Source organism: Triticum urartu, chromosome 6 (assembly GCF_003073215.2).
Source record: "Triticum urartu cultivar G1812 chromosome 6, Tu2.1, whole genome shotgun sequence".
NCBI lineage: Eukaryota > Viridiplantae > Streptophyta > Magnoliopsida > Poales > Poaceae > Triticum > Triticum urartu.
The window spans coordinates 5,285,932-5,297,605 of NC_053027.1; the positions used below are offsets into that span (position 1 = coordinate 5,285,932).

Here is an 11,674-nt window from a genome sequence, read left to right on the forward strand (position 1 = left end):
TTCACACTTGATAGCTCGTTTCTGAGAACACTTTTTTTTAAATATTTGCCGTATTACAAGTTTATAATTTTTCCTGGTAACTTGGTCACATATAATGACGCAATGCGAAGGTTTTCCAATTTTTTTGAATATTTTTGAATTTTTTATGCCCGTTTCAAAATGCGGTCACAACGGCGGGAATGTCCGTTCCTAGCTAGTGGTTTAATCTTGGAATTTTTTTGGTGTTTCTCTGATTAAATAGATACTTATGTACCTAGAAATGATTTTGGGAAAAAATAAATAGCAAACTATGAGGCACCTGCAGTTCAAATATGACCCGCTTCCAACTGAATCAGCGACAATTTGTCTTTTTCACCAGAGGTGGATCAAGGCTTTTGACACCCAACCATTTTGTCAATTGTGCATTAAATATGTCCTATTATTTTAGAGAAATGATTTGGTCCAATTTTGCAACATTTATTTGGGAGGTCCTTCACAAAAAAACCTCCTTTTGGGCACTCGAAAAATGGAAAATGGTTTTTTCATCCAAAGAAAATGAAAACTTCCTTAGGCAACATTGTTTGCCATTCCAATATGCACCCTTGTGCACAATATGAGATGATTTAAACAAACTATGCCATGAATGTGGCCATAAGATTGATCATTTGGCTTGAAAGCAATTGATCTCCAGACGTGATAGCTCGTTTCTGCGAACACTTTTTTAAAATAATTGCCGTATTACAAGTTTGTTATTTTTGCTGCTAACTTGGCCACATATAATGACACAATGTGAAGGTTTCCCAATTTTTTGAATTTTTTATGCCCGTTTCAAAATGCGGTCAAAACGGCGGGAATGACCGTTCCTAGCTAGTGGTTGAATCTTGGAATTTTTTTGGTGTTTCTTTGATTAAATAGATACTTATGTACCTATAAATGATTTTTGGAAAAAATAAATAGCAAACTATGAGGCACCTGTAGTTCAAATTTGACCCGCTTCCAGCTGAATCGGCGGAGATTTGTCTTTTTCACCAGAGGTGGATCAAGGCTTTTGATACCCAACCATTTTGTCAATTGTGCATTAAATATGTCCTAGTATTTGATAAAATTGACTTGGTCCAATTTTGCAACAAATATATGGTAGGTCCTTCACAAAAAAACTCATTTCGGGCACTCGAAAAATGGAAAATGTTTTTTTACCAAAAAACTCATTTGTCATGACATATTTTTAAAGATATTTATCTTATTTCATGTTTGTTACTTTTCCTGAAAACTTATTCACATTTGGTGACACAATGAGAATGTTTTTCATTTTCTTTTTGAATTTTCTCAGGTCATAAAATAGCTGATATGATTTTTAACACGCTATTTTTAGTCAACTACGACCAATTTAAATGGTCATAACGTGGTACTGCATTTTGATCGGTCCGTGGACGTCTCACGCGGATCGTGCTTGGAACACCGTCGGATGCTCGCGGATCCAACGGCAGTCCTCGGCCCACCACACCAACCCCAAGCCCACCTAAGCCGAAACCCTAGCTCTACTCGTGGACGTTTTCCATCCACCCCCCGCCTCCTTTCTTTCTCTGCCTCCTTTCTTTCTCTGCTCCTCGTTCCCTCACGCACCCACAATCCCTCCCCCGAAACCCTTGCTGCCGCCACCTACGCCTCTTGTTCCGGCGTGTTCCGGCGGGCCTCGCCGGTGTGCATCCCAGATCCGAGCTCCCCTGCCTCCGCTCTTCCCTCCCCTCCGGCCAGATCCGCCTCTTGCGTCCCGGGTAGCTCATCCCCAACCCCTTCCCACGGCTAGGATTTCGAGGGTGGCGTTCCCACCAATTCCGGCGCGGCGGCGGTGACTGTGCTCCGCCCTCTTCGACGCCCACCAATCTAGGCGCACGGCACGGCCATGGCCATGGCGGCGGCCAGATCCACCCCTCCCTCATCTCCTCGCTGCCGCCACCTCCTCCCCGTCTTGCAGCGGTGCGTCCCGCAGCGACGCCCATCGCGTCCCGAAGCTGGACGACGGCGCAGTGGAGAGGGAGCCGGCGGCAGCGTCGCGCGGTGGCAGGTGACGAGTCCTCATCTTTTCCTTGGTCCTCTCTGCTCCCTCCCTCGTTCCATCTGATTCGATTCACTGAGTCGGTTGCCTGCCACTGACAGGTGCATCGAGCGGGCTGTCGCCGCGTCGAGCTCCACCGCCCAAGTCCGGCGTCCCGCCACCCGCCGGACCTCCCTGGCTGTCTTCCTCCACTGCATCCCGTCGCTCCTCGAACGCATCAAGTCCCCCTGCATCAAGCGTCGCCCTCGCCAAGACGCATCGAGCGCACTCACGTGCGTGGGGTCAAGGGCGTTGACCGCGCCCCTGCCTGGCCAGATCGCCAGCGCCTCCCCGCTCGATCCCCTGCTCGACCGCTCGCATGGTTGGGCCACCACTAAATTTCAGTCGTGATTTATATAGATCCTCTCTTTCTCTTTTTACGAATCAATAAAGCAAATAGCTGACAGTCTTAATTCACTACACAACTAGCCAGGCTTGTGTCGCTATCTTATTATTATCAAATCAACTGGCCTCTATCTTCAGTTCAGATGACAAATACGTACTACTAGTAGGACTACTTTGTTCAGATGACTGCTCTACTCTAGGCCCAGCACCAGCGATTCTTATCAGATCCTAAAAATGAACAGCACCCAAACAAACGCATGGTAGTAATCTGAGGCTTTTAATGGATGCCTGGACTATTTTACAAGGATTCCTTTTTGCGCACCTGTAATGAACTTCCTGATTGCTTTCAATTCAGTACCAATTTGTCTTACCACTCGTAATCTATGTTGCACATTGCACTACTGTATGAGATGAACAAACTATGCATCTAACAGATGCTTGTACTGGATACTCTAATACAAGTATTTAGCGATCCACTTCGCTGTCGAAATTGTCTTATGATTCTTACAGCCCTACTCAGGATTGGGCTCCAAACTGAATTCGATGCGGCTGTTCAATACAATTTGATTTTGATTTTATGGCAGAATTTAGTAATGGTTATGTATACTTGATCAGGGTAGTCCTATTTCCTGTGATCTTTCCTATCATTTGCTAGTGTGATGCTTCAAGATGACAAATTTTAAAACCCAAACTATTGTAAACAAGCTTTCTGCATCTTGAGAATTAATTGTTCATGATAGCCGAATAGTGTAGTTGATCATCACTATTGCTAAATGCTATTGCCTGCTATAATATAAGATGAGCACTCAACCATTGTACAACTATTTGCATATTTGTTTTTTATATTTTATAAATGATGATAGTTTGTATAAGATGTCCACATGTTTTTTTTACTAAAATCTCTTATGCCCTTGACTTAGCTTAACCCAGAATAGCAGCATCCTTGATGCGTACTGACCTTCACCTCGTTCTTTCTCTCGCAGACTCGAAGGAGACCATATGCAAGGCACCTCCTCTTCGGCTGTGAGAGTGTCCAGGGGTCGTGGGTGCGGCTAATGCCTATGTCTGTGGCCGCACTTTGACACTGCCCTCTCTTTAAGGGCACATATCATTTTTTATAACTCTGCTATCTTTTCCCAAGTCTTTATTATCTTGCCTAGCCTTGTACTGATATGTATTGTTTGATGCTAATTACCCAAGCTAGTGCATGATGTTAGGGATAACCTGAGAGCACTTGCCTAAGTTTATAAGATATGACATGTGTCAGTCCAAGCCTACTGCTCTTTCAATGCTTTTGCTGCTGTACTGTGTTTCTCTAGTTGTTCGAATGTTTCTGCTTCTTTTGGACCTGATGATAAGGACCTTTCTTTTCTCCCGTGGGTTAAAAGAATGGGAGTTTGCATGGAAGGTTCTCTCGCTGTATGTGAACAGCAGTATGATGTTACTTGGCAAATGTTTTTTCTATGACATGAGGGAAGAGCTACTATCATGTGCATGGAAGGTTTTCAAGTGAGCACTTGTTAGTTTGTTTAGTACTTATGTAGTATGGGAAATATGCATAGGAATGTCCATGTGATTTTTAAGCATGCTTACTGCCTACCTGATACAGAGTTCTATAACTGATGTTCTTTATTTGACAGTCTATAGCCTCTTATAGTTGAAAACTTGAATAGTTACATTATGTGTGCTGCTATGTCTCTTATAGTTTCAGAAAAACATTAATTTATCTGTCCTGTTCTATTAATCCTAAAGATGAAACTCATGCATATGTTGCTTAACCTGACTGGCTTGAGTATTGTTCCGAACGAATTATACTACAGATTCCCTTCACTGTTTTTCTTCTAGTTATCTCATAGGATTACTCATGAGGCACATCTATTCTCTCCATTTTTTAGAACAAAAATGTGATTAGTTCAGCATGCTTATGAGTATCATGCTTCTGAATATCTCCAAGCTGGATATTTCCATTAAACATGTTTCTGAATACCTCCCATATATATTTCCGTTAGTCTGCTTAGTGCATCATTAAGATTATAAGCATCATTTTCATTGAATCCTGGTTACATATTTGTGTGTACTCAAGTTGAAAATGGGACTTGGAATAATATGCAAGTTTCATATTTTCTATTGCAGCGAGTGGGTCGGTTATGCACTGGCAGCATCCTTGCTACTAGCGGTGGGCGCGATGGTCCGGGCCAAGTAGAGAAAGATAGGTGAGATATGCTCAGAGGTGATCATCGACAAGTCCTCGGACAAGATGACGATGGAGAGTATAGTGGAGGCACAACACATCATGAAGAAGGTGCACGAGTACGTCAAGACGACGAACGTCGTGATCCTCAGGCTATGGTCCATTATTCTAGCCCGGTCACCAAAGGTATATATCATTGCAGACTAGTCTTGATCATTGACCATCCTTTGTGTAATGTTGGGGTACCGTCCGTCACATATGGTTCTGGACTATAATGTTTTGTGTACTGTTCATTGTCCTGATCATTGTTTCAGTTAAATTCAGTCCAAATTCAGTCCAGGAGTACTCCAAATTTAGTCCAGACACAGTCCAGATATTGTTTTGGTTTCCTTGTACTCCAAATTCATTCCAAACACAGTCCAGGAGTATAAACAAGTTTACAGATTCAGTCCAATTTCACTTGTGCAGGAAATTCACCTGTGCGGCGGCGGCGGGGAAGGAGCAGCATCGGCAGCCCTGACAGAGGAAGCCATGTTGCCGTTTTGTTTGTTCCCGGCCTTGACTATGGTTGTCCAGCGAGTCCGGCATGTCGTCATTTTCTTGTAAAGCAGTATTGTATCACACTTGTAGAGCTCGTTACACATGTAGATCTTGTAAAGTACTGTATTACACATGGTCATATGTATTGGCAACGTGATCTGGTTGCTCTTATTTGAAGTATCATGTGTGCTTTTGTCTGCCAAGTTAAATACTAGTTGAAATATGAAGAATATGAGCCTGATAGATGGGACTCACTTACCAGACCCAAACCTGACAACTGGGACCCATCTGACTGGTGGACCCATTTAATAAAAAAAGGAAATTATAATTATTTAGACGAAAAGGCCAAGGCCCAATAATAAAAAAGGCTGCAATGTTGGGCCAGGCCCATGAAGTCGACCAAAAATTGATAGAAAAAAAATATAGAAAGGCTGAATTAATGGGCTAGGCCCATGTAGAAACTGAATTGGACCGGGCTGAATCTTGTGCCACATCAGCTTGCCACGCTGGATGCCTACGTGGCCTGGGGAGGTTGCTAGTGACCAAAATGCCACAGTAGACATATTTTGGTCATAAACGTCTACGACCTTCTCACAGAGAAGGTCGCTATAGTCAGTTTACGACCGCCAGCTTTTGACCTTCTGTTTTTGGTCACAAAAAGGTCGTAAATGGAAATTTGTGACCTTTCAGTGACCAATAGTCAAGGTCACAAGTTGACATATTTCTTGTAGTGCATCTGGTTATCGCCGACCCTTTTTCTAATGCCAAATTACTTTTGCAATATCTTGGGATGCTCTGCCCTATATCCCCTAGTTAGTGTCTTCTGATGCATGCATCCTTGGCTGCTTGGAATTCACAAATCATTTTGATATTAAACATGAACTGGTCCTAAGTACATTGGACAGAAAATTTCACTATGGTCGTTTCTAGCTACTTAGCAAGCCGTGCTAAGCGCTATAGGAACAAAATCCACAGACCCCGGGCCATATAGGTGTGTTGTCTGAGGAAGATGGATTCCAGAAAATTCCAAGCATGCATTTAAAAAAAAGCAGGATCGACCCCAACCTCTGCATGGTATGATGCACATGACCATGTATTCTTGATTACTCGACGATACCAAGCAAAGTCAAGCCGACATAGGTCACAAGTCCACCTAGTTTATGCTAGAGTTCGACGCTCACATATCTATCGCCACCCTATATAGCCAAAGCTCGACCCAACTTTGTGCACCGTGGGGTAGCCACCAACACCATTCTACACATGCATCACCTACGAGGAGAAAACGAGCCATTCCATGCATGCAACATTCCTCTCAGATCCCTCTTCCTTCCTAATTGCTAGAGACACAAGCCGTGTCTTTCCTTCACTTTCCCTTAAAGCATGCAATGACCCTGAGCGCTTGATCGTATCCTCCTGTGGCTGCCCTATATACGCATAAACCTCTCCCAATACTCTCCAAGAGCAGCTCTAGCCATTCCCCTTGACTTCAAAGCTCTCCAAATTTAGAGGAGTTAAATTTTGTTGCATTTTGCTCTTCGCTAAAACTTGAGAAAAGAGCTAGGCGGGGCTTAACTCCTTAAATAAAAAAAGGAGTTAAAGGGTTTTGAGGGAAGATTATAGATGCTCTAATCATGCTACCCACACCCCACTTATCCTCAATGTTACTTCAGTCCAAGGAATGAAGGCTGGAATGGACGCACGAGAAATGTAGGATTCAGATCAAATGGTCGGGGGCTAAAGGCCAAATAGGCCGCATGGTTGGTTATATGACCTAAGGTGGTTTGAGCCAGGCTGGCAGCAATTTTAATTGTTTTTCTTTATTTATTTTATCTCTATCTCTACTAGTTAAAAAGAACGTAAGGTTCCCATTTCACCTTTATCCACACCACCCCTTCGTCCAACCTTCCATGTATATGATAATCAAGCATATTAATTTACTTACCTTCTGAACCAATTCCACTTCAATTTAGTTACCAAACTTCTATCAAAATATTGGTAATTCACCGTCAGAATTTAATGAACATTTATTTACACAATCGCATTATTATTGACAGGTATATCACAAGCTAACGTACTAGAATATTTACATCCCGTTGCAACGCACGGGCATTGTTCTAGTATAAAAAAATGAATATAGCTTATATAATTGTTACTCACTCCATTCCTTTATATAAGGTGTATTTGTTTTTATGGAAGTCAAATGAGTGCATATTTGACCAAGTTTTTAGAAAAATATATCAATATCCACAATTCAAAATATATATCATTTGGTTGATCGTGAAACGTAGTTTCATATTTTATCTATTATGTATTGCAGATGTTGTTATTTAATCTATAATCTTGGTCAAACATTGAAATGTTGACTTGCACAGAAATCAATAGACCTTATATTCTGGAACGGAGGGAGTATTTCAATTCAAAAAACTTCTTGTAAAATCATGTAATATAATAGAGCGTATGAGAATTATTTCCATCCTAACTGCCTGTTTTTAAATATTTTATTTTAATAAAGCTATTATGACTTGAATATTAATTACCAAAAATATCTCCAATATTTTAAGTATTCCCGCAATGTCTCTAAAGACCTAAATATGTATATGATACATATCCAAAATGGTCAAAAATGTTTGTAACGTATGAGATGATTCCAGTAACATCCAAAATGAAAATTTGGGATGTTACATGTGTGTTGTCCAACATTAGGCCATCGACTATGTATATGGCCAAAATGTCATGTATGGTTAACAGCTAGCACATTGACTCAGTGAATTCCTATTAATTTCTGCAATGATGTAGTGTGCCTATTGTATTTTTTTAAAGTTCTAAAGCACTATGGAGCATCAGTATTTAACTTCAGACGAACAGAAAGTACATTGTGATATTATATATCACACGATGTGATCCACCCTTATAGCAAATGTGTCATGTATGAATTTACGTACGTACACCTGGATGGTACTGATCCCATTAATTATATGTTTATTAAGAAAGATCCCATATCTACGGATGTAGTACCAAATTTTGTGCACCATTGTTTCATACATTTTTGCTATCAGCTTTTTGGCTTCATGGGAGTGCCTTTAGTGGAACTTTGAGCTCTAATAATGGTGCACAGATTAGTATTAAGAAGAGCAACAGACAAGAACCTGAGTAGGAGATACACCCATGTGAACTTTCTTGAGATGGGTTCTGCTGACATTAAGAAACTCTAGGCGAGATTGTGATCAGAATTTAATGTTCTTTTTCTGTAGAGAGGTACAGAGTTAATTGTCTGACTCGTCGACTATGCAGCAGATGTACCTTTTGTGTAAGCTTTTGAGTTTTGAATCTTTGAACTGGGAACTCAATGGACACCTAGCACGTCTTAACTGTAAGATGATAGGATGGAATCGAGATTACACACCCTACTACTTAAATTCTTTAAAATATCACAATGGATAACAGATGCTTCGCTTAGGTATAACGAGCGCTGCACACTCCGCGCCTTGTATTTTATCAAGGAACCATCAGTGCCTCAAGGGCTACCAGCGCTACCCAACAGTGAGGAGATCTGGGATCAGTTCCTGCTCCCTTTTTCTCGATTTCCCTTGTTTTAAGTGTGCCCTAATGGGCGGCCCATTACTGCGAACACGTTAGGTGAAAGTATCTTTCATCTCACAATAAACGAGATATAGCTCTCACGGAAAATTGCCTCAAAATAAGAAAAAGGTCTCGCGGAAAAGAATTAAGGTGAGATGAGTCGGACGCAATAAAGGCACATCCCATTCCGGCCCATATAAAGCCCGACACATCCAAAAGGAAGCACATGTGCATTGCTTGCTTTCCTCTAAAGAGAAAGAAACTAAACTACTCACATTGCGATCCAAGAGGTGAAGTCATGCTCCTGGAAAAGTGGATTCAGTCCAAGAAATCGTAGTCGACGGGAACGTCCTCTCCTACTGAACGCGCATCACCGAAAATCCCGTGATGGGTTGGGGATATCACCGTCCTTCTAATCATCCAACCACATGTTGATTCGCAAGAAAATTGAATTTTTTATAACAAGATTATTACATGGAAGTGACTGGACAGTCGATACAAATGAATACTGGCAGAATAAAATAAGCCTTAAGACCAACAACTACGAACAGTAACACTTTGCATGAAATGGAGCATTAACGGTGGAACACTTTGCATGCATGCTTTGTCTCCCTAGCTTCTTTGCTCCACCCCAGCCCGTCATGGCCTAACTGGATGAATACATCCATGACACTACCGGAGCCTGGATGAGCAAAGGTCTCAGGCAAGCCCAAAATAGCTACAGTAGCTATAGTAAACTACAGTACCATTTGTGCCCCAGGAGAGGATCTGGCTGCATGGGACCTGCCTGCCTATACATGCTCGACATTGGTCGCCATGTCAACCTTCTCAACGCTGATCTCTTTGCTCTCGCCGCTGGCACAAGCTACGATGTTCTCCTTCGTAGGTGGCTGGACGGCTGCGGGCATGTTGAGCTCGACAGTAGCCATCGGGCCGAGCTTAGCAACGTTGATGACATGCTCAGGCAGTGGTCCGTCCACCTCCTTTGGCGCTTGCCTAGTCGTGGCATTGCAGTAGAGGGCATAGAGCCCCATCTGGATCACCCCAAAGGCGAACCCCAGGATGTTGGGAAGCTGCATGCGATTCAACACCAACACTAAATTCAAATAAAAAGAAATTTGAGTTAGGAATTGAGAGGTTTTGTATGTGTTGTTCACGTACAGCGACGTATTTGTCCTTGATGAGGAGGCCGTAGAGGAACCAGACTACGGCGCTGACGGTGAGAGAGAGGGAGAGTGAAAAGGGCATGAACTCCACGCTCCGGGTACGCACCACAAGGCGCTGCAATCGTCAAGTCATAGTGCACTTGTAAGAATCAATCATGGACCAACGAACTACCACTCTAGAGGGAGGATGCTCAGTTGCTCACGATGACGCTGAGCGGCGCGACGAAGACACTGATGGAGAAGCCGACACAGACCCACCCAAGCATGACGACGCGCTTCTCGCCACCCGCCAGCAGCAGGGTGAGGAGTAGGATGAGGCCAAACATACCCACGTTCAGGAGGAGGAGGATCTTCGCTGTGAACATCTGCATGTCATGCATTTTTGTGTCAGCACAAACCAGTTCACTCAACTGATGAATAAGGGTGGACACATGTATGCATGTGCAGCTGAGTTATGAGTACCTTGGCTTGCTTTGGCGCGTAAGTGAGGTACATGACGATGTAGATGGTTTCGATGACGCAGCCGGCAGTGTTGATGGTGATGAGCAGGAGCTCGTCAGACTTGAGCAGGGCGTAGTAGATCCACAACATCGCGCTGAAGAGCGCCACCACGTACGGGACCGACTGGAACCCCTGCGTCGACTTGCTCCGGTAGATCCGGTAGAACGTTGGCCTGCATGCCATGCCCCTCACGCACCATTAGAGACCAACAAGCTAAGCAAGAGAGAGAAACAAAGTTGAGTGTAATCGAAGCCGAGGCTTACAGTGGAGCCAGGTAGGTCATGAAGGAGATGACGTTGCCTGCATGAAAGCAATACGATGACAGTTAGGCAGCGCGAACAAGGAGACACGTGTACGTACGTTACATGTACAATCCCCACTTAGCGAGCTTTCAGTAACATGTACAATCCTCACTTGCCACCATATTAGATTGAAGCCCTTTAGTTTACATCTTGCTTTCCCTTTTCTCCCGTTTTGTTTGCCACCTCCAACGACTAATGAACTATTCTAGATAACATACTTCACACAAAAGAATAAACAGCGGGGGACCTTCAACAATGTATTGACGTGGGACAAAAGTGGAAGGATGGATCACTAGGGACAAAGCTGCACCAAAGAGGAAGGATCGCATGTATCCCATGCTGCAGTCCGCACTAACTAGCTATATAATGTAATTGTCTTGGATACACAAAAGACTTCCCCAAGTAGTTAACGCCTAAGAGTATTAGTTTTGGTAAAACATATTGTGAAATGAAAATGAAGGGAAATAATAAGAACTCTTAAAAGATACTCATCTATTAGCAGTATACCTAGGAGGCCAAAGGCAAAGGCCCACGGGTGCTGAAGGGAGAGGCCACCCATTGCAAGATCTTAATTAGCTCCGGAGTTGGTGAGGATATCAGAATGTGATAGTTCTACCAAGCTAGCTTGGGTAATAGCTAAGCTTCAAGTTCTACCTCCCTTGAGGTTGGATGGGTTTATATAGAGCTAGCAAGGAAGCCAAAATAGATGGTTCAATGGGAAGAGAAGAAGTGTCAGCTTACTACTCGAGGTAGTTGCTTGAGAGCGTGAGGGGAGCTGGAGCTGGGATGGGTTTATATAGTGCTAGCAAGGAAGCCAAAAAGGTGTACATGTCTTATGGTGTGTGACTCCATCGGCACACAGAAACTATTCATGATCAATCATAGCCATGGGACCGCCTTAAATAAAGGACAAGATAATCATCAACATGCATGACACGAAGTGCCTATGTTCTCGGTACACTCTTTCTCTCCCAAT

At 43.1% G+C, this 11,674-nt stretch overlaps 1 protein-coding gene and 1 long non-coding RNA gene across 2 annotated transcripts; one reads left to right on the forward strand and one right to left on the reverse strand.

Moving 5' to 3' along the window:
• The first annotated feature begins 4,339 nt into the window (after positions 1 to 4,339).
• LOC125515807 lies at positions 4,340 to 5,327 on the forward strand. The gene is made up of 2 exons (XR_007287133.1): positions 4,340 to 4,796; positions 5,079 to 5,327. It is a non-coding gene; the product is annotated as an uncharacterized LOC125515807 (long non-coding RNA).
• Positions 5,328 to 9,164: 3,837 nt separating this feature from the next.
• LOC125515805 (bidirectional sugar transporter SWEET14-like) lies at positions 9,165 to 11,459 on the reverse strand. Its single transcript, XM_048681308.1, has 6 exons — positions 11,206 to 11,459; positions 10,660 to 10,696; positions 10,358 to 10,568; positions 10,099 to 10,260; positions 9,891 to 10,010; positions 9,165 to 9,802 (listed from the first exon to the last, which is right to left on the reverse strand). Exons 1-6 carry the CDS (start codon positions 11,255 to 11,257, stop codon positions 9,521 to 9,523), a joined length of 864 nt encoding a protein of 287 aa, XP_048537265.1. The 5' UTR covers positions 11,258 to 11,459; the 3' UTR covers positions 9,165 to 9,520.
• Positions 11,460 to 11,674: the final 215 nt, after the last annotated feature.

Bases quoted from the DNA above. Each gene is read 5' to 3' on its own strand.
- LOC125515805 (XM_048681308.1), bottom strand. From the start codon at position 11,257: ATGGGTGGCCTCTCCCTTCAGCACCCGTGGGCCTTTGCCTTTGGCCTC. The intron at 10,569-10,659 runs GTAAGCCTCGGC...CATGGCATGCAG, and splicing joins ATGACCTACCTGGCTCCACT to GCCAACGTTCTACCGGATCT. The intron at 10,261-10,357 runs GTACTCATAACT...CATGACATGCAG, and splicing joins ACGCGCCAAAGCAAGCCAAG to ATGTTCACAGCGAAGATCCT.